This window comes from Pygoscelis adeliae, unplaced genomic scaffold (assembly GCF_000699105.1).
Source record: "Pygoscelis adeliae isolate BGI_AS28 unplaced genomic scaffold, ASM69910v1 Scaffold187, whole genome shotgun sequence".
Lineage (NCBI taxonomy): Eukaryota > Metazoa > Chordata > Aves > Sphenisciformes > Spheniscidae > Pygoscelis > Pygoscelis adeliae.
In genome coordinates, this window is record NW_008825103.1 from 548,079 (window position 1) to 567,900 (window position 19,822).

At 45.3% G+C, this 19,822-nt stretch overlaps 2 protein-coding genes across 4 annotated transcripts in view; both read left to right on the forward strand.

The window, feature by feature from the left end:
• The first annotated feature begins 8,004 nt into the window (after nucleotides 1-8,004).
• ANXA4 (annexin A4) lies at nucleotides 8,005-19,438 on the forward strand. 3 transcript variants are annotated; one of them, XM_009327200.1, is made up of 14 exons: nucleotides 8,005-8,216; nucleotides 8,317-8,412; nucleotides 12,328-12,384; nucleotides 13,324-13,399; nucleotides 13,814-13,908; nucleotides 14,188-14,301; nucleotides 14,475-14,565; nucleotides 15,055-15,134; nucleotides 15,541-15,597; nucleotides 16,063-16,156; nucleotides 16,674-16,769; nucleotides 17,220-17,278; nucleotides 17,617-17,739; nucleotides 18,007-19,438. In XM_009327200.1, exons 3-14 carry the CDS (start codon nucleotides 12,382-12,384, stop codon nucleotides 18,064-18,066), a joined length of 948 nt encoding a protein of 315 aa, XP_009325475.1. In that variant the 5' UTR covers nucleotides 8,005-8,216; nucleotides 8,317-8,412; nucleotides 12,328-12,381; the 3' UTR covers nucleotides 18,067-19,438. The 3 variants fall into 3 exon arrangements, with proteins under 3 accessions (XP_009325475.1, XP_009325473.1, XP_009325472.1); XM_009327198.1 differs by having other exon boundaries at nucleotides 8,005-8,412; XM_009327197.1 differs by lacking the exons at nucleotides 8,005-8,216; nucleotides 8,317-8,412 and adding an exon at nucleotides 8,612-8,938.
• Nucleotides 18,916-19,822, forward strand: part of GMCL1 (germ cell-less, spermatogenesis associated 1) — a 22,447-nt gene continuing 21,540 nt past the window's right edge. Inside the window, exon 1 of the mRNA XM_009327215.1 lies at nucleotides 18,916-18,983. Coding sequence (XP_009325490.1) covers nucleotides 18,916-18,983 — 68 coding nt within the window. The remainder of the gene's footprint in view (nucleotides 18,984-19,822) is intronic.

Consider the following 19,822-nt stretch of genomic DNA (forward strand, 5'->3'; position numbering starts at 1 on the left):
ATTTCTTCTCCTCGTTGGGAGGGGTGGGCGCAGAAATTCTGTCAGCGAGGAGCCGTGGCCCGTGCTGGCGCCTCGCCTGGCGATGGCTTTTTACATTTATTTTCAAAATAGCGCGCTTAAACTTGACATTTTCGTGTCATAATAATAGAAGTCCCCTGCTGTGACATCTCGGGCTTGACCTGAAGTATGAGGCTTGTCCTCACGCAGGCCCTGCTAGCACCTGGTTCAAGAGCCTCAAATAAAACTAAAAAAAAACTAGAGAGATCCCGAGCCCTCAACTCATTGAGTGCTTTAAACCTAGCAGTTGGTTTTGTAAAGCCTACACCTTAGATTTACTACTAAATCACATCTTCCTCCGCCTCCCTACCCCAGTAACTCACAGGGCTTGCAGCGAGATGCTCATAAGCAGTGAAGCGGCTCATCCAAAGAGCCCAAAGGCCTTGGGTCAGGCTTCAGAGAAGTTTAGTTTAGCTTGAATCTTGTGAAGTTTCCTTTAAATGCACTTTGGGTTCTTTTCAGCCTTTTTTCTCAGAAATGAGGAGATTTTTTCCAGTCTACGGCATCCGCAGCAGCTGGCTCCTCTCCTTTCCACATGCATTAACAGGGAAGGCCAGAGCTGGGATTTCAAACAGCAGAAGGAAACATTAAAATGGCAAAAATTGGTTTTCCCAGCCTGCCACCCAGAATACAAAACCCCCGAGGAGCACGAGGCTGCCAGAGGAATGCCTCCATGGCAGCACCGCTCTCCTTCCTCCCCTCTGACTGGGGCAGAAGAGGAAACCAGAGCACGCTCGTGTTTTCCCAATGACAATTATTTCCTGTATTATGGTAATAACTACAGCCATCCTGCTGACAAGCTCCTGTCCCAAGCGGATCGGCTAGGCAGGCCCTGGTTACTGTGCGATGGCAAAAATGTTTACCCTTTGCACAGCCCTTTTTCCTGCGTCGCTACCTTGCTTGAATGGGCTGGCTTTTGGGCACAGGCTTCCAGCAATGCCAGCAAGACTGGATCAGCATGTTGTAAACAGACCTAATTGCTTTTTCCCCCAACGTTTGAAGACTTTTAAGAGGCATATGGCTTTCACGGTAAGCAACTAAAATTGCTGGTGATAATATTTAGCATGTTGGATACACAGATCTAAAAGTGCATCACTGTACAGTTGCTTTTCTGCTGAGCCACTGTGCCTCTTCATTACAGTTAATGCTACACCTCTTCCATCATCCTTGTTCTCAGCAGTTCGTGTAGGTAAGGGTCTACAAGCCCACCCTGCAGACCTCAAAGTCCTCCTTGACCACCATCATTCACCCATAGTTTGTAGGGTGCTGGAGAGTGGCTCCTACCTGCACCTCACTTCCAAGTCTCATGTACAAGACACCCTAAGTCCACACGTCTGGAACCGCAATCCTTTCAGCCAGTCAGCTAACACAAGTGTGAAAGCAGTCCTTTTTCATTTAACAGGCTTTAATCTTCATTAAACCTTGCTTGGTTGTGGTTTGGGGCTATATGATGAGTTGCCAATGGTCCATACAGAAGGTTCACTTGCCCTTCAGATTAAATATGAACTGGGTAAAGTCTCAGTTGCTTCTATCCTTTTTTTTTTTAATTACTCTAACCTGTGAAACATCTCCAGACATCTATTAAGACTGAGGTAAAACACCCAGTGCAAAAAGAGAGTCCTGTAATCAGCAATTTGTGGGGACTCTGCAGAACTGAACAATTTCCAAGGAAATTGGGCATCTCTGTACAGTACAGGGAAATGACTCATTTCCAACTAAAGATAAAGCCTACTGCCATGCAGAGAGCTTGCAGATGCACTGCTGAACATCCTAACTAGGCACTGAGAAGTATTTTTTTTTTTAAATGTACCTGGAGTGCTGAGGTATAATGCAGATGAGCATCAGACCCGTGTACAACTATGGGGCCCTGATGTTCTGGCCACAGGCACACAAACTGCCGGTGACTGTTTTGGGGAGCAAAAGCACAGCAGAAGCCGATCCTCGGTTGCAGATGCTGATGATATTCTTTATTCCAGAAGGCACGAGGCTCGGCTGCACTGCTGCAATCCCAGTGACCTTCAGAGGGAACTGAGCCTGAGAGCTTTAAGTGAAAAAGCTAATCAGTGATTGCCAGCAGAGACATGGTCTAGTACTTCTCCTGTGTTAGCCTGGAGCAACTCCAGGGTGCTCACAGATTCGTCCCACTGCAGAGAGAAACCTCAGTCTGACTAATACCATCAATCCTAAACACCAGATTTTAGCTGTTAAAATCCCATGATGCTAGGTTTAAAATATTCAAGCCCTGATGATGTGGTCAGCAGAGCTGTTTGCCTGCGTATTGTCTCCCTGATCCCTGGTTCCCCTATACTGCTAAGAAAACGCATTCAAATCCCCAGGAAGAAGCACATTAATACAGCTGCATCCCTCTTGATCAAACTTTCCAGACAGCTCAGCATTTTCTAAATAAAAACATACGTTTGGAAAGGTTGCATGCGATTAACCTAAAAGCGAGGGCACACTGACCTCTTCTGGGCATTTCGAGAAGTGGCAACAAGGTAGAGAAGAGCCTGCACAGCTTTCTGTGCTTGGTTATACATAACTATCCAGGGGCAACAAAGCAATGGTCGTATTTTCCTGTATTTAGTGCATAATAATTAAGTCTTCTCATTCATCTATTTTTATCTTGATAAGGGTGTTCCCTTAACCACACACATTTACTGCAAAAATGTCTATCAAGCTTCTCACCAGCTAAAGAGTATTAGAGCTACTATTCTATCCATCTCTATTTCTGCCCATGTTTTCTGGAGTCCAAGGATTTCTTTTAAGTGCATAGTCGTGGCCTACAAACACTACTAGTATGACCAGAAAAACCATCACTTTTCTTTACCACCCCCAAGAAAAGGTCAACTCTCAAGCATACTATCATCTAGCTAGCAATTTGGCTACGTTCAGAGTTCTACAGAGAAGCTAAAGGAAGACTCTAAAACTCATATCTATATTTTACCTGTTTAAAAACTAGAAGTTTCCACCTCTTATGTGCTCCTGTTTGCCCTTGTAAGACATACTCACCAGCTCTGGCAATGGCTACACTTCCTGCAGCTAGAAGCCAACATCTTCTATCAATGGTAGTGGCACTGATGGCCTATATATAGACACACATGGAATTAATTGAGCTGATTGAGCTCTGTAGGCTCATGCCTGTTTGATGCAATACTATGCATAGCGTGGATTGATACTGCGTACATCAATAGGATTGACCACCAAGTCAAAAAGAGCCATGTGTCTCCAGGAGCATGACTTTGCACTACAAATACATGCTATTGTTTAAAGCGGGTTATCGTTCCATTAAGAGAAATTTGCAGATTGGGTTCTCACTGACAAGGGATTTATCAGCTGTGTTTCAAGTGTCAGGGTCCTGAGTGTACCCTCAGGCTTTCATTGCCCCAAGCAGCCTCACCTGGGCCTCTACCCAGCACCCTTTGCTCATCAACCGTGACCTCCATTTAAGCGCAGGCCAAGGAGGCTTGCTCTTTCTTTGAGGCGATTGTAGGGTAGTCCTGGCTGTAGTTCTGTCTTTTGACTTTGCTGGGTGAGCTCTGGACTTGTGTTGTAAGTAGTGCTGGTTTTTTGTGTTCCTAACTTGGTTTCCTGGTTAGGCTGTGGACGTGCTTCCTCGCTTTGCCTCATGATCACTGGGTGGTTGATGAAGCTGGTTATTGCCCCTCACTCTCTTTAGGCATGGTAGGGCTGGGTCCTGTTTGCATGCTTACCTGCAGTGCTGTCAGCATCCTTTGCCCCTAGCTTGTGTTCTCCTATGGAACAGCCCTGTTCTTGTTGCTTTTTAGCACTAGATATATCATGTTAAGATGCTTACTGTGCTTTCCCCACCTCAAGCACTGCATCAGCCAGAAAGATGAGTTTCTATCATCTTTCCATGAAAGAATAAATACACGTGTGCCTTAGAAGTCCCCTTTAGCTGGGCAGTCATAGCTCTGTTTCCATCCCCTAGAGCTGGGTAATAGCTAAATTACAGAGCAGCTAAGTAAGATAAAGCTACATAGCGGCAGATATTAATTAAGAAGAAAAAAATGAAAGCTACTCATTTCCTCTTCAGAACTATGTGTATGCTAACTGAAGTAAACATTCATGAAGCCCATTAAATGACATTTAGGTTTGATAATGCATTTAAGGCTGCTGGAAGCAATGGTGTAGCAATTCATAGCCTGCAGCTTTGGGGAAGGAGGGTTTAGGTTGTACTACAAATAATGTATAGCTTCCACAGGGGCATTAGGAGTTTCCCTGACTGAATGTCTCTCCATGGAGCTGGCAAATGCCCCAAGGCCTGAGGCTTAAACTTTATCAATTAGTCTTGACTTAGGTTTGTTTGAGGCAAAGTTATTATATTTGTACAAACTATAATGTGAATGCAATTATAGTGGTCTAGCCCATTTCTTGTCCTTAATGTAAAAAGGCTATACCATGACAAGAGCGTAATTCCGATTGCACTGCATCCACGCTGGGTGATGTCTTCCCAGCAAGTAAAGGGAATGGCTTATCAAGGCCTTACCAACCCTAGATCACGTGAAGACTCCTGTGTGTCTTAAGCCTGTGCCTTAAGCTCTGGGGATGTTAAAGCCGGCCTGTTTTCCCCAGTTCAGTTTGAACAGTGGAAGGTGAGACAACACAAGCAACTAGGATCAAGAGCAAGCAACAATTTGTATGACTGCAAGGGGCTCTTCTGGAGGGAAAAGTGATACCCCACAAATGCCTACATCTTCATAACACCACTATAGAGGTGCTTGCTGACTCCAGTCCCCCTTTGGATGGCATTCATGAACGCAGGCAGCCGATGAAGCTGTCAAACAACCAGGACTCTTTGCCTTCCCTGCTGTTTATAGCTTTAGTTAATAAAAGAAAACAGTAGACTGAGCTCACAGCCAAGTGCAGCCTTAAGTTTCTCTGTAAGAGAAAGGCAGAGTGTGTGGGTATTTCTGAGACGGTGTCAACACAGCATATGCTGTGGGACAGCAACGTGGAAAGCACTGAGTGCGGCAGCACCCGAGACACTGTTATAGTTGTCACTTGCAAATTGTAATAGCATCCAGGATCTCCTCTTGTGTGCCTGCCTGCAGAACATGCAAGCATCTCTGTCTTAAAAATCTTGTAATTGAAGCATGTTTGAAATGGGGAATTTGACTCCTGGCTTTTTTTCGTACAGCTGCTCATCACTGTCTCCCCTTGTAGCTTATTTCCTAAGGCGTGTAGACCACCATGTCTAAGTGGTGTCTTGTTTTAAATGCACTTTAGGCTAGAGGGATTTTCTCAAATCAGTTCTGCTCCCCTGTTCCTTCTTGGCCTTATGTGACATGTATGTTCATGTAATCAACCTGGGTGTATCCAGAGAGCCCTTGACTTGCATAGCAGTACTGGTATGCTACGCTCAGGGCTTTGTAAAGTCCTGTCTGGATTGCTAAGAGGCGGAGCGCTGTACGTTCCCCTGGTAATACCGACTGTGTAAAAACTGTGTTCCTAATGCTTATGGTAAGTAATGAAGAGCTAAGAACACTTTAATTTCTTACGTGAATTGGAATATTTCAGTCTTCACACCTCAAATAAACACTGCTTACCTATTTCTGGGAGTGTGTTTGTCACCTTCCCTCCTCCCTGTGTTAAAAGGGCTTCGCTCAAATAATAGACTAAGAGCTTCAGGCTGGGTCTTCCCCAAAACACCACTGCTTCTACACCAAGGCTACCTCTGCTTTGTGGAAATGGACATTTCTTCTTATACAGTGCTGAGCTGGAGGTAAGGAGACATCTTTGCTCTAAGTGTCAGAAGTGCCCCTACATCTCTGCAGAGTCCTAATATCTGCAGTTAACTTTGTGATTAAACTGATACTAATATGCAGAATGTGAGAATTTCTTACCCTCTTACAAGCACGTGAAAATCAGTGCTTTAGAAAAGCAAGTGCTGGTTTTCAGCCTCCACCCTAACCTCAGCTACCAGCTGCTATGGAGACAGTAGTCTAACTGAGCTACAGCATTGCAACGCAGCTCTGACAGCACTTGTGCAACAGTTGAATAACCCCATTTTCAGGGGCTGCAGGTTGCAAACTGCTGGTGCTCAGGTGTAAAAATGAGCATTCCCTTATGAACTTCCTGAAAACACCTGCATAATCCCCAAAGGCCCAAATCCTGGCCCCCACTTAAATCTGTGGGAGATTGGCTAAGGATTTTGTTAGTGCCAGGATTTGGACTTCAGTGAATGAGGTGAGGCTGTCTCTCTAAAGGTAAAGGCAGGTACCTGCTAATCAAATGACACTGAAAATCTCTCCTTCCAGCACCAGGCTCCTCTACTCTTTGAGGTGCAAATTTAAAAGGCCAGGTCCTTAGGGCAAAAACACAACTGCTGTCATTTTCTGAGAGGTTCAGCTCTGTTCTCATTGTGGGACCTAGGCTAAATACCTCCTGCTTAACAGGCTGGCTGCTTGAGCTCAATTTATGTACTGAATGCACACTGCCCTGTCTTTCTGTGACCTTTAATTTTTGTCATGTCTTTTGTAGGGATGGGAGAACAGCAGGACGGAGTGAGAATACAGAGCAGGTATGCAACTAAGTCTGGGTATTTGGAGAGCTTTATAACAGGAGGGTTTAAACTAATGGATGAGACAAACAGGAAAGATCCGTGAAAAGCAATGTACTTTGTCACTTACAGTGATAGGAACTGTGGGCTTGTCCATTACTGTCCCTTTTTTGATGTGAGGACAGCAAAACTATGCTAGACAGTGCTTCAGGCTGGAGATATTTAAGGATAGCCATTGCCTTTCCATCCTTTAAGAGATGAGGACAACATGCTGAAAGCTGAGCAGACCCTAGATGAAGGGCTCCTGGAGGCACCAAGCTTTGTCTTCTGAACCTTATATAGAAAATTTCTCCTACAGCAACAACCCCTCGCCTTCCTGAAGGGAGCAGCTCCTGTAGCAAGGTACAACAGGGTGCAGACAACCATTGCCCTAAATTCCCTGTCCTTCCATCCACCTTCCAGAGAAGCTCGGCTAACTCGCAGCATGGTCAGAAGCTTTTGTACTTTGTATTTTTTTTCCTTTCTGGTCCAGATAATCGTGATTGTCTGAATCGGATGGCTACGGAGCCAGCATCCATAACCAGCCAAGATTATAGGGAACTCTGCTGAGTTGAGTCAGGATATGGCTTCCAAATGGACTACGCTTACATGACTAATTCTGTATGGCCAAGAACATCCACACAAACACTTTGCATCTTCAAGTATTCCTCCCTACTTGGAGCCTTTCCCAGGGGGAAAGAAGAGGTTAAATTATGCAAATCATGAACAGCAGGATTGGTGCAATATTTAAAGGATAAATAGCTTCCAAAGAAGATGAATAACTTATGGTCTTAAATAATTACTGTTGCATATACCATTGACATCAGTGTCAGAGCCATCCAGTCCTTGGGGTTGAAGAGGCTGGAAAGCAAACAGAAGAAAGCAGCTTTTGAAAATACACAGGCTAAAATAATCAGAGGCAACATAAGATGGAGAAACACAGCAGTTCTCCTGCTGGTGGATTAAAATAAGTGGGTATGGGCCCAGAGTAGGAGGCAGCTGACGTGAGAGGAAGGGATGAGAATGGAAACTTTAACAGATGTAGGAAAGCGAAGAGTTTCTCCTTAGTGACTGTTGATAATATGTACTAGTCCACACTGAATCCTGGTTGCGGTAAAGTGCCAGATTTTGCAAGGAAAGAGACTCTGCAATGGAAAAAGAGTGTCTGTGGCTTGAACCCTGTTTTTCTGTTACCCTCTGTCCAATGTCCCCCTGCATCAGCAGGGAGTGAGTAGATCCTGGCCGACTGGCCTCTGTGGGGTTGTTTTTTGGGAGACTGAGTTGCAGTGGGATCTATAATAAGCCAGCTGCACAGACATGCTCACTGGAGCACAGCCTGCTTTCATCCGAGCTGCTAAATTTAGGTCTGTTCCAGCAAAAGAGCATGTGCAAAGAGGCACAGTCTGTCGTACGAGCTGGAAAAAAAGAACCTGAGAGGGTTGCTTTACCCGTTGTAATTACTGTACTTTTGGCATCAGAGGAGACCAAAATCCCTGAGGATAAACACAGTGAAGACAAGATACATATTATTGCAAGGTTGATTTCCCTCTGTCAGTGTCATGATCTTGTCCAAGGCTGACCCTGGCAGTGTCACGTCGGGGTAAAACTGAAGTCCCTTTGCCTGAAGTGTTTTGACTTGAGGGCGGTGCCATTTATTGGGGCAAAAATAATCATCTTTATGAAAATAACCATTCTTACAGAAATCATGGCTGTTTGTGATGCAAAGTTCTTAGATAAGGGGGAGCGATGCTGAAGACCTGGAGAGGTGCTGTGGGAGCAAAGGAGACACAATACAGGTAAGAAATCCCCACAAAGAACATGGGGGGGAGCAACAGGACTTCTTGCTCAAAGCTGTTGTAGCCTGCGTGCTCCACGCCATCGTCCCTCTCGCTACCCCCTTGGGTATGCCCTTTTACATGACAGCATAAAGCGAGACATCAGACGCTGGCTGTGCGCTCGGGCTGCAATCAGAGAGACCCTCTGTTCCCAGAGATTTTTACAGGCAATGCTGGGGAGCACAGAAGCCATCTGAGCCTGCCAGGCCACCTTTACTTGCAAGGGCCTCTGTGTAACCCCAAATGTGCATTTCCTAAATGTGTGTGAGGCTCCCTGGGGAATCTCTCCCTTCTCTGGATTACAACCGACTGTTTACGGAAGGGCAGAGGAGAGGAGCAGGGTTGGATTGCCTTCCCGTCAGGCGTGCGAGAAAAGCTGCTTTGCGCCAGCGAGTCCCACCCCGCTCCAGGGCGGGGACTTTGCCATCCAGGGCAAGCCAAGCAAAGCTCTCCCCATCCCCGCCAAGGCACCCGCCTGGGACAGCAGGTGAGTGCCAAAATAACTGTGGGGGGTCCTCTTTGGCATGGGGAAGGGGTCGCATGGCTAAAGGTGCCTGGGAAGATGCCAAGCACCGTCCCTGCTTGCCAGACCGCAGCGGCTGGTAGTGCGGCTGTGCGGTAGTGGGACAGCCCTTGGCTGGGCGGATGCCCCACTGGAGCCATGATGCCAAGACATTAGGGCAGCCCTGGAGGGCGCAGACCTCAGGTGAGGAAGGACGGGGAGGTGGGTTGTGGGAAGGAGGAAGATGGCTGACTCTTCCCAGGCACAGGGAGCGCAGGTTTTGCTTCCTATTTCTGCCGTGCCCTGTGGCCAAGCTGGCACGTCCTCCCTGCTGGATGCTGGAGTGTGGAAGGCATGTCAGGGGGCTTGTGAAGCGGCTTTGGGTGGGTGCACAGGCTGAAGTGAGTAGAAGTCTCTGCTAACTCAGTATTATATTTTTATTCCTTTTGAAGGTGGTGGCCAGGCAAAGGTCATCGTGTGGGAGGTGCTAGGATATTTCAGCTGGCTCAGGGCTCACCAGCAGAAGAAGATCCCTTCCTGAGCAGCAAATTTGGGCTGGGATCAGGGTCTGTCACCCTGCTATGAGCCCCAGACCTACCCCGGGGCACTCTGCCTCCCTGAAGCCCAGCCAGCTGTGGAGGCAGCAGGCTGTATCCAGCACACTGGAAACAGCTGGCAGTGGCAGAGCCATGGAAAAGCTGATCTGGCGCAGGGTGTGGGTTTGTGTTGGAGTAAACGTGCACCGAATGAAAGAACTAGTCAAACAAGTCCAGTGTTTGCCTTGCAAGGAGACGGGTCGCAAAACGGTGGTTTTCCACTCCAGATGCTAGGTGTAGGACTGGCAACATGTCTGAGCTCAAACTTGAGGGGAGAAAAAAAAAAACCAAACCTGTGTTTATATCCTGTTAAGCTGTTAGGAGCTTTGCTTGCTGGGAGCTGTGTGTGCTCTGTGTGCCGTCAGGAAAACTTGATTCAGAGCAAGCCTAGATTTGAATGGGCCAGCACACATGATAGTTTCAGCTGTTTTCTGATAAATGATGTTTATTCTGAATTCAGCTTTTAGAGGACATTGATGTGTACTTATAACTGCCTGATTAGCTGATAAATCCTTCTAGGAAAAGGCCATCCATGGAAAAAATTGAATAACGGGAGGGATGCCTTGTACACCTGCACTCTGTCATCTGGCCACAGTGTTTTGAGCCTGTTCTAAGCCAGGTTTACTGTATCAGCTAGCTCAGGCCTTTATTCTAGGATGAAGAAAATAACATCAGGACAGGGGTTAGCCAGGGCACCTTAGCTAGCTGACTGTTTGCATGCATAGTTTAATTCTTCAAAACACGAAGTTAATTGTTGCTCCTATCCTGAAGCTGTTTTTCCCCATTTGAGCTGCAGGCCAGGAATTGTGTTAAGCTGCAGAGTGCTGGCAAATCTGACTGAGCAATTCCTTTCTCTCTCCACTAGCAAAGGGGGTGGCTAGGAGAGTTTTATTCATCTAATGCCCCAACCTGAGCCATTCATGGAGACACCTTCACCTGTGAAAGGGAGCAAGAGGGCTACAGGGGCAGGGACCATTCCTGGAGAACCTGGCTGAACTGCTGAGCGCTTCCACCTGTAACTTCAGTGGCTCATTTCTTGTGGCACCACACAGAAATACACTGGGAACAAAACAGCATTTGCAGATTACGCAGTGGAGTTAGCACTGCTGCCTTTTGCAGTACTCTACTCTTTATATTCCCAGTGACGTTTAAGCTGGATGAAGAAATCGGAATCTTACAGTCAATAATCAATGTGACATTTCTGTTGTAACTTGATGTTGCAGGAGCGTTTGCCCTGAATCCAATACATGCATCCTTTCCTCATGTTTTGATTTCTTACTGCCAGCTCACTTGCACTCAGAATTTTTCTGCCTCCCACCCCCTTTTCCTTGGTCATTGACCTTTCTTTTGCCCTGTAATTGACTTGTTAAACCAGCCTGTCTAATATTCCTGCTTCTGTGTACAAACTAACTGAATGGTGAAACTGCATCAGAAAAACATCTGTGAAATTCAAAGCCATTATTTAGCATCCGGCTAAAGCAAATAAAGTTGGCTTTTTATTTCTGTAAAAGATTAGAGAAGAGCAAAGATGACTTTCTGGGGTCTAGGTCATAGTTTGACCACTGAAATCTGTAATCATACAAAAGAAAGCAAACTCAACACTAATAATTTTCCATACATTTCCTGGTTGCACAGGATGTAATAATGCGCAGATGACTTGGAGAGCACTCGGGAGTGCCTGTGTGTAACGCATCTATGGCAAATGTCATACTGAGAGTTAACTTGCCGGAACAGCACCCTCCGATGGTATTCAGGATTTGTAAGAGTCATGTGAAGCATGAGCAAAGACACTCCTGTTCTTGCACAATTATCTGGGCTCATTGATAGCAGCTATTAAGCACCATGAGCAGGATTAAGGAGAGATGTGATGCCAGCAGCTGACAACTGCTTCTACTTAAGGGCTTTAATGCGAGAACCTCAGCTCATGCTGTGTTGAACTTGAGTTGCAGGGAAGTGAACCTTGTCCTAGTACTTGACATCCTGTCAACTGACCAGGGATATGGGAAAATACTTTGGGTGTGTTCATGTATGGGCCCTATGCATGAAAACAAAATTATGAGCAGAAAAAATAACCCTGGGGGGATGGCAAGTAAGCTTTTTTTTTTTGAGGGCTTTAACAGTTAGTTAAAACTGCAATCCTACAAGGAATTACACATTGCACCAAACTGAGGGGATGTTGAATACAGCAGATTTTAAGTAAGAGGGGAAAAATAATTCTCCTGTCCCAGTCCTCAAGTGAGGTTATCCTTTGCGTGCTCATCTACACCCTGATGTTGTCTCTGCCTCCCACAGAGTATCTGTGAAGGCTGTTAGGACTGTGCAGGCACCCTCACCCTAATTCAGCCTCAGGCTCTCACCTGGCAAGGTCAAAGCCATGTGTTTTGAAGGGCATGGGAATCAAGTCTATTTTTTTTGCTCCCAGGGCAACATTGTCTGCTTCTCCTTGTAGCCTCAGCCAGGCTGTCATGCTAGCAATAGAAGCGAAATTTCTTAAATTACTAGTGCTAATCATCTGCTTGTGCACCACATCCCTCTTTCAGACAGGGTGAACGCCCTGGCCCTATGCTGTTGCAAGCCAGCCTTTGTTTGTTCGGTACAAAGCAGGACTGGAAACTCAGGGATGCTGCTATGGGCGTTAGGTAGGGCTGTTCAAGTGTTGCTTTTAGTCCTCAGAGAAATTAGATGGTTACTTAACCAGCCCCATTAACTGGTAAGGGTAGGTATATTCTATTAATTATTTGCTAGAAAACTAACACTCCCTCTGTTTTTTTATTACAGCTGTCTAACTGCCTGGGGACTCAAACAATAAGAGGTTGACCGAATACGAGAGCGATGGTGAGTGTGCGTGTTTCCTGTACCGCGCTGTGCCAAGCGTTTGCTCTGATCAGATAAACGTGGGGAGTGTAGCTCCGATAAGGACGCAGCAGGAAGAACTCTGTAACTGCCCCTTTATGGGGGGGTGGGTTTATCGCTTCTCTCTGCTTCCTCATACTAGAGGAGAATGACACATACGTACTTTCCCAGGTCGGGAGTTAATGGAAAATCTGATCAGATATTAGTTCAAAGAGCATTAATTTCTCCAGATAAACTTCCTGGGCATGTTATTCTTTCCAGGTTCAACCTGCAAGGTAGCCATCTATATGGTAGTTATCCCTGTGCCTGGTTCAGAAAGCCTAACCTACACAACTGTTAAGCAGTGTTTTGATGATTTTCATGGGAACAGGGAGAGCTTTGTAAGAGAGAGTGAGGTCCCACAGAAATGGCACTGGACAGGAGGCAGGAGAAACCTGTTTGTGAATCACTGTTTTGAGCAAAACACTGTGCTTCCTGGTGCATTATTTTACAGAATGATGGTCCTTCGCTGCTCTTAGAGAAGTCAAGAATAGGGCGTTGATGGGAACAGCTTCTTCTATGATTTACATGGAAAACTTCTGGGAAGAAGCCCCAGCTAGACTGAACAGAGATGTCAGGCTGCTTGCCATTATTTAATTGGAAACCAGATACTCCATGGGCAGCTATATGAAGATATTTTCTCCTTTTAGTTGTGTCCCTGTGGCTTATTTCTTATGTGGCTGGGAAGTCCCTCTAGAACAAACTGTTTCTCTTTAGGGTAGGATGGAAGCCTGATATAAAATCACTCATGTTTGGTGGGTGGGCTTTACTTGCTATCACTGCCTTTGCATCTTTTGAATTTTTTTTTTAATTCAACTCTGCTGTATGTATGTATGTGTCACTTTGAGTCTGCCTTTGATAACTCCTCTCCTGTGGGTTTAGGCAACAATCAAGGGGGTCTCGAGTTTCAGTGCTGAGCAAGAAGCACAGGCACTAAGGAAGGCTATGAAGGGATTTGGTAAGTTGGTCTCCCTCCACAGTTAAACCCTTCCCCCCTGCCCCCAGCATTGGGAATGTTTTGCCTGGTGGTTTGTTAGAGGGGAAGTCTAGCCATTTGCATTGCCCCACTGCCCTGTGAGGGCACTGAAAGGAATCGAGTGAGTTGATCAGGCTGAGACTTGAACACAACTTGAAATCCAAGTCTTGGCCACAAAAACATCCTTAGTCAGGTTCTTGTCTCTCCTACGGCGTGGTACTGCCATGCCACTGGCTGGGTTGAGGCAATTCTGTATGTTGATCTAGTCCCCAGTGCTGTTGAGAACCACGTTGTGTAAGGAACAGAAGATGGCTAATGGCACACTCTGGGCAAGACCAGAGCATGTTTCTGGTTCTTCTGCAAGCAGCCTGACTGGTTTCCATTGGTTTCTTCCAGGCACAGATGAAGATGCCATCATCGAGATCTTGACCAAACTAAACGTTTCCCAACGTCAGCAAGTTCTGATCACCTATAAAAGCAGTATTGGCAGGGTAGGTGGTCTTCAGAGATTAGTGACTGTGGCTTTAACTGGCAGATGCAGACATTTTTGGGGTTATGTCACTTGGGTGAAATGTGAACAACATCCTAGTCTCCACAAAGGTAAGGTTAGCACAAGCTTTCCCTGGCCAAGTTTATTTTGGTTGTGTTCACTTCAGAGCAACTGTTCATCCAAGGAGAGTTGGAGCATGAAGAAAAGTGGTGAACAAGTTCTTTCTGTTCTCAAAGGCTGTATCTTCTCCCAACTTGTTTCTCCTCTCTCCATCTTCTAGGATTTGATTGATGACTTGAAGTCTGAGCTGAGTGGGAATTTTGAAAGGGTGATCATTGGTATGATGACTCCTACCACCATGTACGATGTGCATGAACTGAGGAGGGCTCTGAAGGTTTGGAAATCTTCCTTTTATGTTGCTTAAGTCCTGATCAATTTAGTATGATGTGGCATAATTATACATTTACTATTAATTTATTATTATTAACTTATAATTTAAAAAAAAAATCCTAGTTGCACATCAAAACAGTTGTCATAATCTTGGATCTTGTCTTTGCAATTCCCTAGGGGGCAGGAACAGATGAAGGTTGCCTGATTGAAATTCTGGCTTCTCGCACAAACGAAGAGATTCGGCGCATTAATGAGAACTACAAACTTCGTATGTAGTGCAAACTGCAAGCCATTATCATACTGACTGCAAAGTCACTTGTGGGTATGCATGGACGTGTGAAGAGGAAGGAGAGGGGTCTGTTAGCCTTTAAATGTGACAAATCGGCCAATACAACTATTGCCATTTGTCCAGAGAGAACCTCTGAGTTAAACAGGTGTCAACAGCAGGACTGCTAATAGCCTCAAGGATTAGAATTTCACCCAGAAATTGAATCAGTGTAAATAAAATGGGATGGGGTGGTTATGTCTATCAGTTGGATGTTTGTCCACGTGTGGATCTATTGCCAGTTTTATACTGGCTGTGCTTCTTAATTTTGCCCTGTAGCACTAAATATGATGGCTGGACTGCTACGGTGAATTCTAGAGCTCTGAGCACAGTTATACACTTACCTAGCTTGCAGCTGGCAAATGTTGTGGACAGTGTCCAGGTGGTGGGCCTGTTACTAACTGATGTCATGTGTGTGTGTGCTCTTGCTAGAATATGGCCGTACCCTCGAGGAGGACATTGTCTCTGATACATCTTCCATGTTTCGAAGAGTCCTCGTGTCCCTCGCGACGGTAAGTCCAGGCCTAAGGGAAATGGGGATGAATCTTCCTGTTGTTGACAGACATGCCTCTCACTTCAGTGATGAGGTGTTTCAGGCTGGCTTTTGTTTCACTTATCTTGCATTTCACCTCGCCTGCATTTCACACCCAGCTTCTGCAGGGAGAGGAGTCTGACTCTGGGTATGCATTAATGCCACGTGCTCTTTTTAAAATGGCCCAGTTAAAGTGGATTGCTGCTCATTTCAAAAGGAAGTACAAATCGCATGTGAGCCATAGTTTGCTGTATTTGTAAGCCACTATTCAGTTTTAAGGATCCCATTATGCATCTCCAGTAACTTGTTTTGAATGGGGAATTTGCAGGACTTGCTTCCATTAGTTGCTCTGGTGAAATGAGTTTTTCATCCTTGTATCTTTGCAGGGAAACAGAGATGAAGGAATGTATGTGGATGATGCCCTTGCTCAGCAAGATGCTCAGGTGTGTAGCGATTTGCTTCCTTGCAAGAATTGTCTGTTCTTGTACATGTGATGCGTGGTGAATCCTTGCTTTTTCTAGACCTAATTTTTTTTCAAGGTAGAACAGTAAGCCTGAAGCTATGCTAGGCAGCAGCGCCCTAGGTGGGGACCTGGGCTCTAGTCTCAGTTTTGACCCTTAAAGAAGCCTCTTCACTGTTCTGACTCAGCTGGTAAAATGGGGATAATGGTTCTAGCCTCCTTTGCAACTCTCTGGTGAGAGGTATCTAGACAGGCTGGGTATTTGGGAGAGGAGATGACATTTCAGTTGAGAGCTGCTGTGCTTGGTTAGTATTTATTGGAATATATCTGTGATCTAGACAAGCCACAGGCCAGCAGTGCTCAAGCATCGAGGAAGTAAAAAATCTCATGTTCTGTACACCTGGTCTTCTCAATCAGCCTTACTTTGTCTATTCATAATGTCTTCAAGTGCCTGTATGAAGCTGGGGAGAAGAAATGGGGAACAGATGAGGTACAATTTATGGCCATCCTCTGTACACGGAACAGATGCCACCTACTAAGAGGTAGGACCCTCTGTGGTGTCCTGGATTTTTTTTCCTTGTTTGAGGATGATGCTTTTGTAGGAGCTTTGTACTTGTCCGTTAACTGATTGTGAACTCTTCCTGATACAGCAGGTATCCTAGACCCCAGTTGCATTTGATTCTTTATGACTGTTTTATTCCCTCCTGAGACAAAAAGGGACTTGAGAAAAACAACAGTACAACTTGCTCCAGCCTGTAAATTGGAGATAATGAAGTGTGACTCCCATTGGGGCAGAGCTAAGCATTTAAACTGCCATCATTAACTAGCAGTTCTTGAAAATGCTAGCAGCAGTGGTAGGCCAATTAGCAAGACAGCTGACAATTAAAATGAATTATTTCTGTGGGACAGCCCTGACTTAGCTTACAATGTCACAATAACGGTGCAATGTTCATACAGAGTATGAGGAGCTTGATCTCGCAAAGTGATCCTTGGTGGTTTACACACTGTATGCCCTGAAGCATCTCACTTTCTCTTTTTATCACTGACTCTTCCTCCTAGTTTTTGATGCATACAGAGGGATTGCTGATAAGGACATAACAGACAGCATTAAATCTGAGATGTCAGGAGACCTCGAAGATGCTTTGTTAGCTGTGGGTGAGTGCCCTGCTTTTAAACTTTGTCTACAAAGTAATTAAATAATTAGAGATACTGTATCTTGCCCTGGCTGGCTGTTTACATAGCTTCAGGAGGCAAATACTGTTTGCAAGCCACAGTGTTTTACTCTTTGCAGATACAATCGGGTGAGAAAGCTCTTTTGTGCTTTATGATACTGTTTGCTTTCCCAAGTGATGCTTCGGTAGCTGACATTTGCTGTCAGGAAGCAGTAAAGCCTTAAAGAAAATATTACTGTGCACTGGGCACAGACACATGGATTTACAGCAGGTCACTGACTACGGATGTCTGCACTGTACTTGCTGTTTGTTGGCCCTGAATCACATCTTTACAGAATAAACACCTTCACTGAGAAAGCGCTATAAAGGTTTGGAAGACCTTCTCCTTCCATTTTGATTGACCTTAATTCTGTTGTTCTTGTCTCCCTTACAGTAAAGTGCGTGCGAAATAAACCTGCATATTTTGCTGAAAGACTGTATAAATCCATGAAGGTAAAGAGCTTTTGGTGTGAGATTGCTGGGTTTTTTTCTCCCCTTGCCTTCCCATGCTCGAGTCGGTAGCATTACAGTAATCATTAGATGAAGAGAAACTCTGCCATTAACTGGAGAAAAAAAAAAAGTCTGAGCCTTTTATATGGACCTCTTTTCCCTCAGGAAGCTCAGAGCAATATTCTTACCCGGCAGCGAGCTGCTAGTAGATCACTCCACTAATGCAAAAATGCTCTGATTAGGAACAGATCCCACAGAAGACCAAGTGATAAAACCTTTGTGTCTGTCACTCATTTATCCAAAAGGCTTTGTAGTTGTGCGTGGTTGGTTTATTTCTTTAGGGCTTGGGAACAGATGACAACACGCTGATCCGAGTGATGGTGTCCCGCTCTGAAATAGATATGCTGGATATCAGAAGGGAATTCCTGACCATGTATGGGAAATCGCTATACTCCTTCATTAAGGTAAGCTTTTCGGTGTTAGAAACAAAGAGTTGGATTTGCTAAGCAGCTTAAAGGAGACAGGTCCCCACTTGACACCTATTGGGTATTTTAGAGGAGCTGGAATTAAGGAGACTCTACATTTATGTACTGAAAATGTTCCTGAATGTTCTTAGTTCTTAAATTGTCAAAGAGGGTACAAACCCTACAACAAATCGTATGTGCTGGGAAGAATCCAGCCTTGTATGGAGCTGTAAATCTAATTGCATTCCTTTTTTCTTTTCTCTCTAGGGAGACTGCTCAGGAGACTATAGGAAAGTTCTGCTCAGACTCTGTGGTGGGGAGGATTAGAGGATGCCTGGTGTGCTGCCTGGGTGATGGGAAGCAGTTGATCATAACGATTTCTTTCTTTTTAATTTTTCCCAAATATCTTATTAATTGCTGAGTATTGACTTAGGTTAGTTAATGCTCTGGTTAGATGATGGCCATTCGGGTTGACCCTTTTATGCTTGCAACACCCACTTGTCTACTAATTGGGCTAGTAAAGCCCATCTTAAACAGGATGCTATAACCAAATATGTAAAAGCTAAATCGTTTCCTGACAAGCTGTCCCTTTGCTGTTGCATTCACCAGCAGAACTTATCAACTGAAGCAAACTTGGATGTGGAATGTGAGAGGCTGCACAGGAGAAAAAATTAACCTCGTCAATAACGGAGAGTGCAGAACGCAGGCTTGCTTCAGTTTTTGCAAGATAATTAAAACACAAAGAAATCAAACATCTAAAATACAAGCACGTTTAGATCTTAACTTGCCCTCTGTTCGTGTGGAGCATTAACAGCCTTGCTGCACTTTATGTATAGGTTGCCTATAGATCTGTAGGTAGGGAAGTTGTCACTGGTGACATCAGAAAAAATTTGCTGCCCTGGTTACAGGTCAGCCCTATATTCTTCGTCTGTATTCCTTGACCCATGGGAGTGTAAATAATCAGGGTTATATGACAAACCCTTCCTCTGGATAAAGTGATGTCATTAGAACAGTGCCTTTTAAGGAACGACCTGTCCCCAAAAATGCATCTCATCAGCACTACCTGATGCCTTAGACTGGGATGCCTTGTACTGGGGTAGCTCGCCAAATCTCACCAGCGCTTGCTGGTTGGAGCCCTGGGTCACAGTACCGTTAGAGGGTCCAGCTCTTGTGCCTATGCCTGACTTGGACTTCCATACCAACCTCCGGAAGAGACTTTTCCCCCAGACCCGACACAACTGCCCGTTAAGCTGACCGTTGTTTTCACTACAAAAATGTGGTTCTCGTTTGGCTTAGCAATTTATTTTTTTAGCTGTTGGTATATAATCCTGTTTTGAAGGCATCACACGGAGGTTAGAATTTGAAGGCACAAATACCGATACGGCCTAAACCCAATTCTGTCACTCATTTTGTTCTAAATTAGGCTACTGTTGGCTTGAATAGGAGATATTTCTGTGGCCTCAAATAAAATAATTTTCTTTCTTGCTCCCTGTGCTGTAATTTGAGATACATTCCTTAGTTTTGGTGGGAGAGGAGGCAGAGCTTTTTCCAGTTCTACTGAAGCCTTCTGCTCCTTGAAGGAAAAAATTCCTTACCCAGTATGACGGGCTAACAGATGCGCTCAGGCTTGGTTTTGTGTTTAAGTGCCTTGTGTTATGTTGCTGACTTTTTAAAAATGAATAAACAGTTCGTTTCTGTACCTTCTGCCATGATTGTATTCTGGGAGAGGCAACGTGAAATAACTGCGTCCTTTTTTCAACAACTTCTGTGCTCTGCAAGTGCTTTTTCTCCCATGCATGGACCTCCATACACCAGCTAAGTGGGGAGATGTTGCAGGGAGGTGTCCTTCAGCTCTTCAGCCTCAGAGTGGGGGGCCCAGGGCCCTACCCGGTCGGGTGGAACACTGCTACGGGGGGGAGAAGTCCCCCGCTCATTAGAAAGGGGCAAATCCATTGCCCCCGTCTCTGTGGGCCCGGCGCACAGCAATGCAGTAAATCCCCCTCCAGCAGCACTTTGAGAAATGGTTTCTAAAATCCCATGACCGTGCTGTGTCTGGGGGAAATCACCGGGGGGGGGTGGGGTG

Bases quoted from the DNA above. Each gene is read 5' to 3' on its own strand.
- ANXA4 (XM_009327198.1), top strand. The intron at 16,770-17,219 runs GTGAGTGCCCTG...TCTCCCTTACAG, and splicing joins AGATGCTTTGTTAGCTGTGG to TAAAGTGCGTGCGAAATAAA. The intron at 17,740-18,006 runs GTAAGCTTTTCG...TTTTCTCTCTAG, and splicing joins CGCTATACTCCTTCATTAAG to GGAGACTGCTCAGGAGACTA.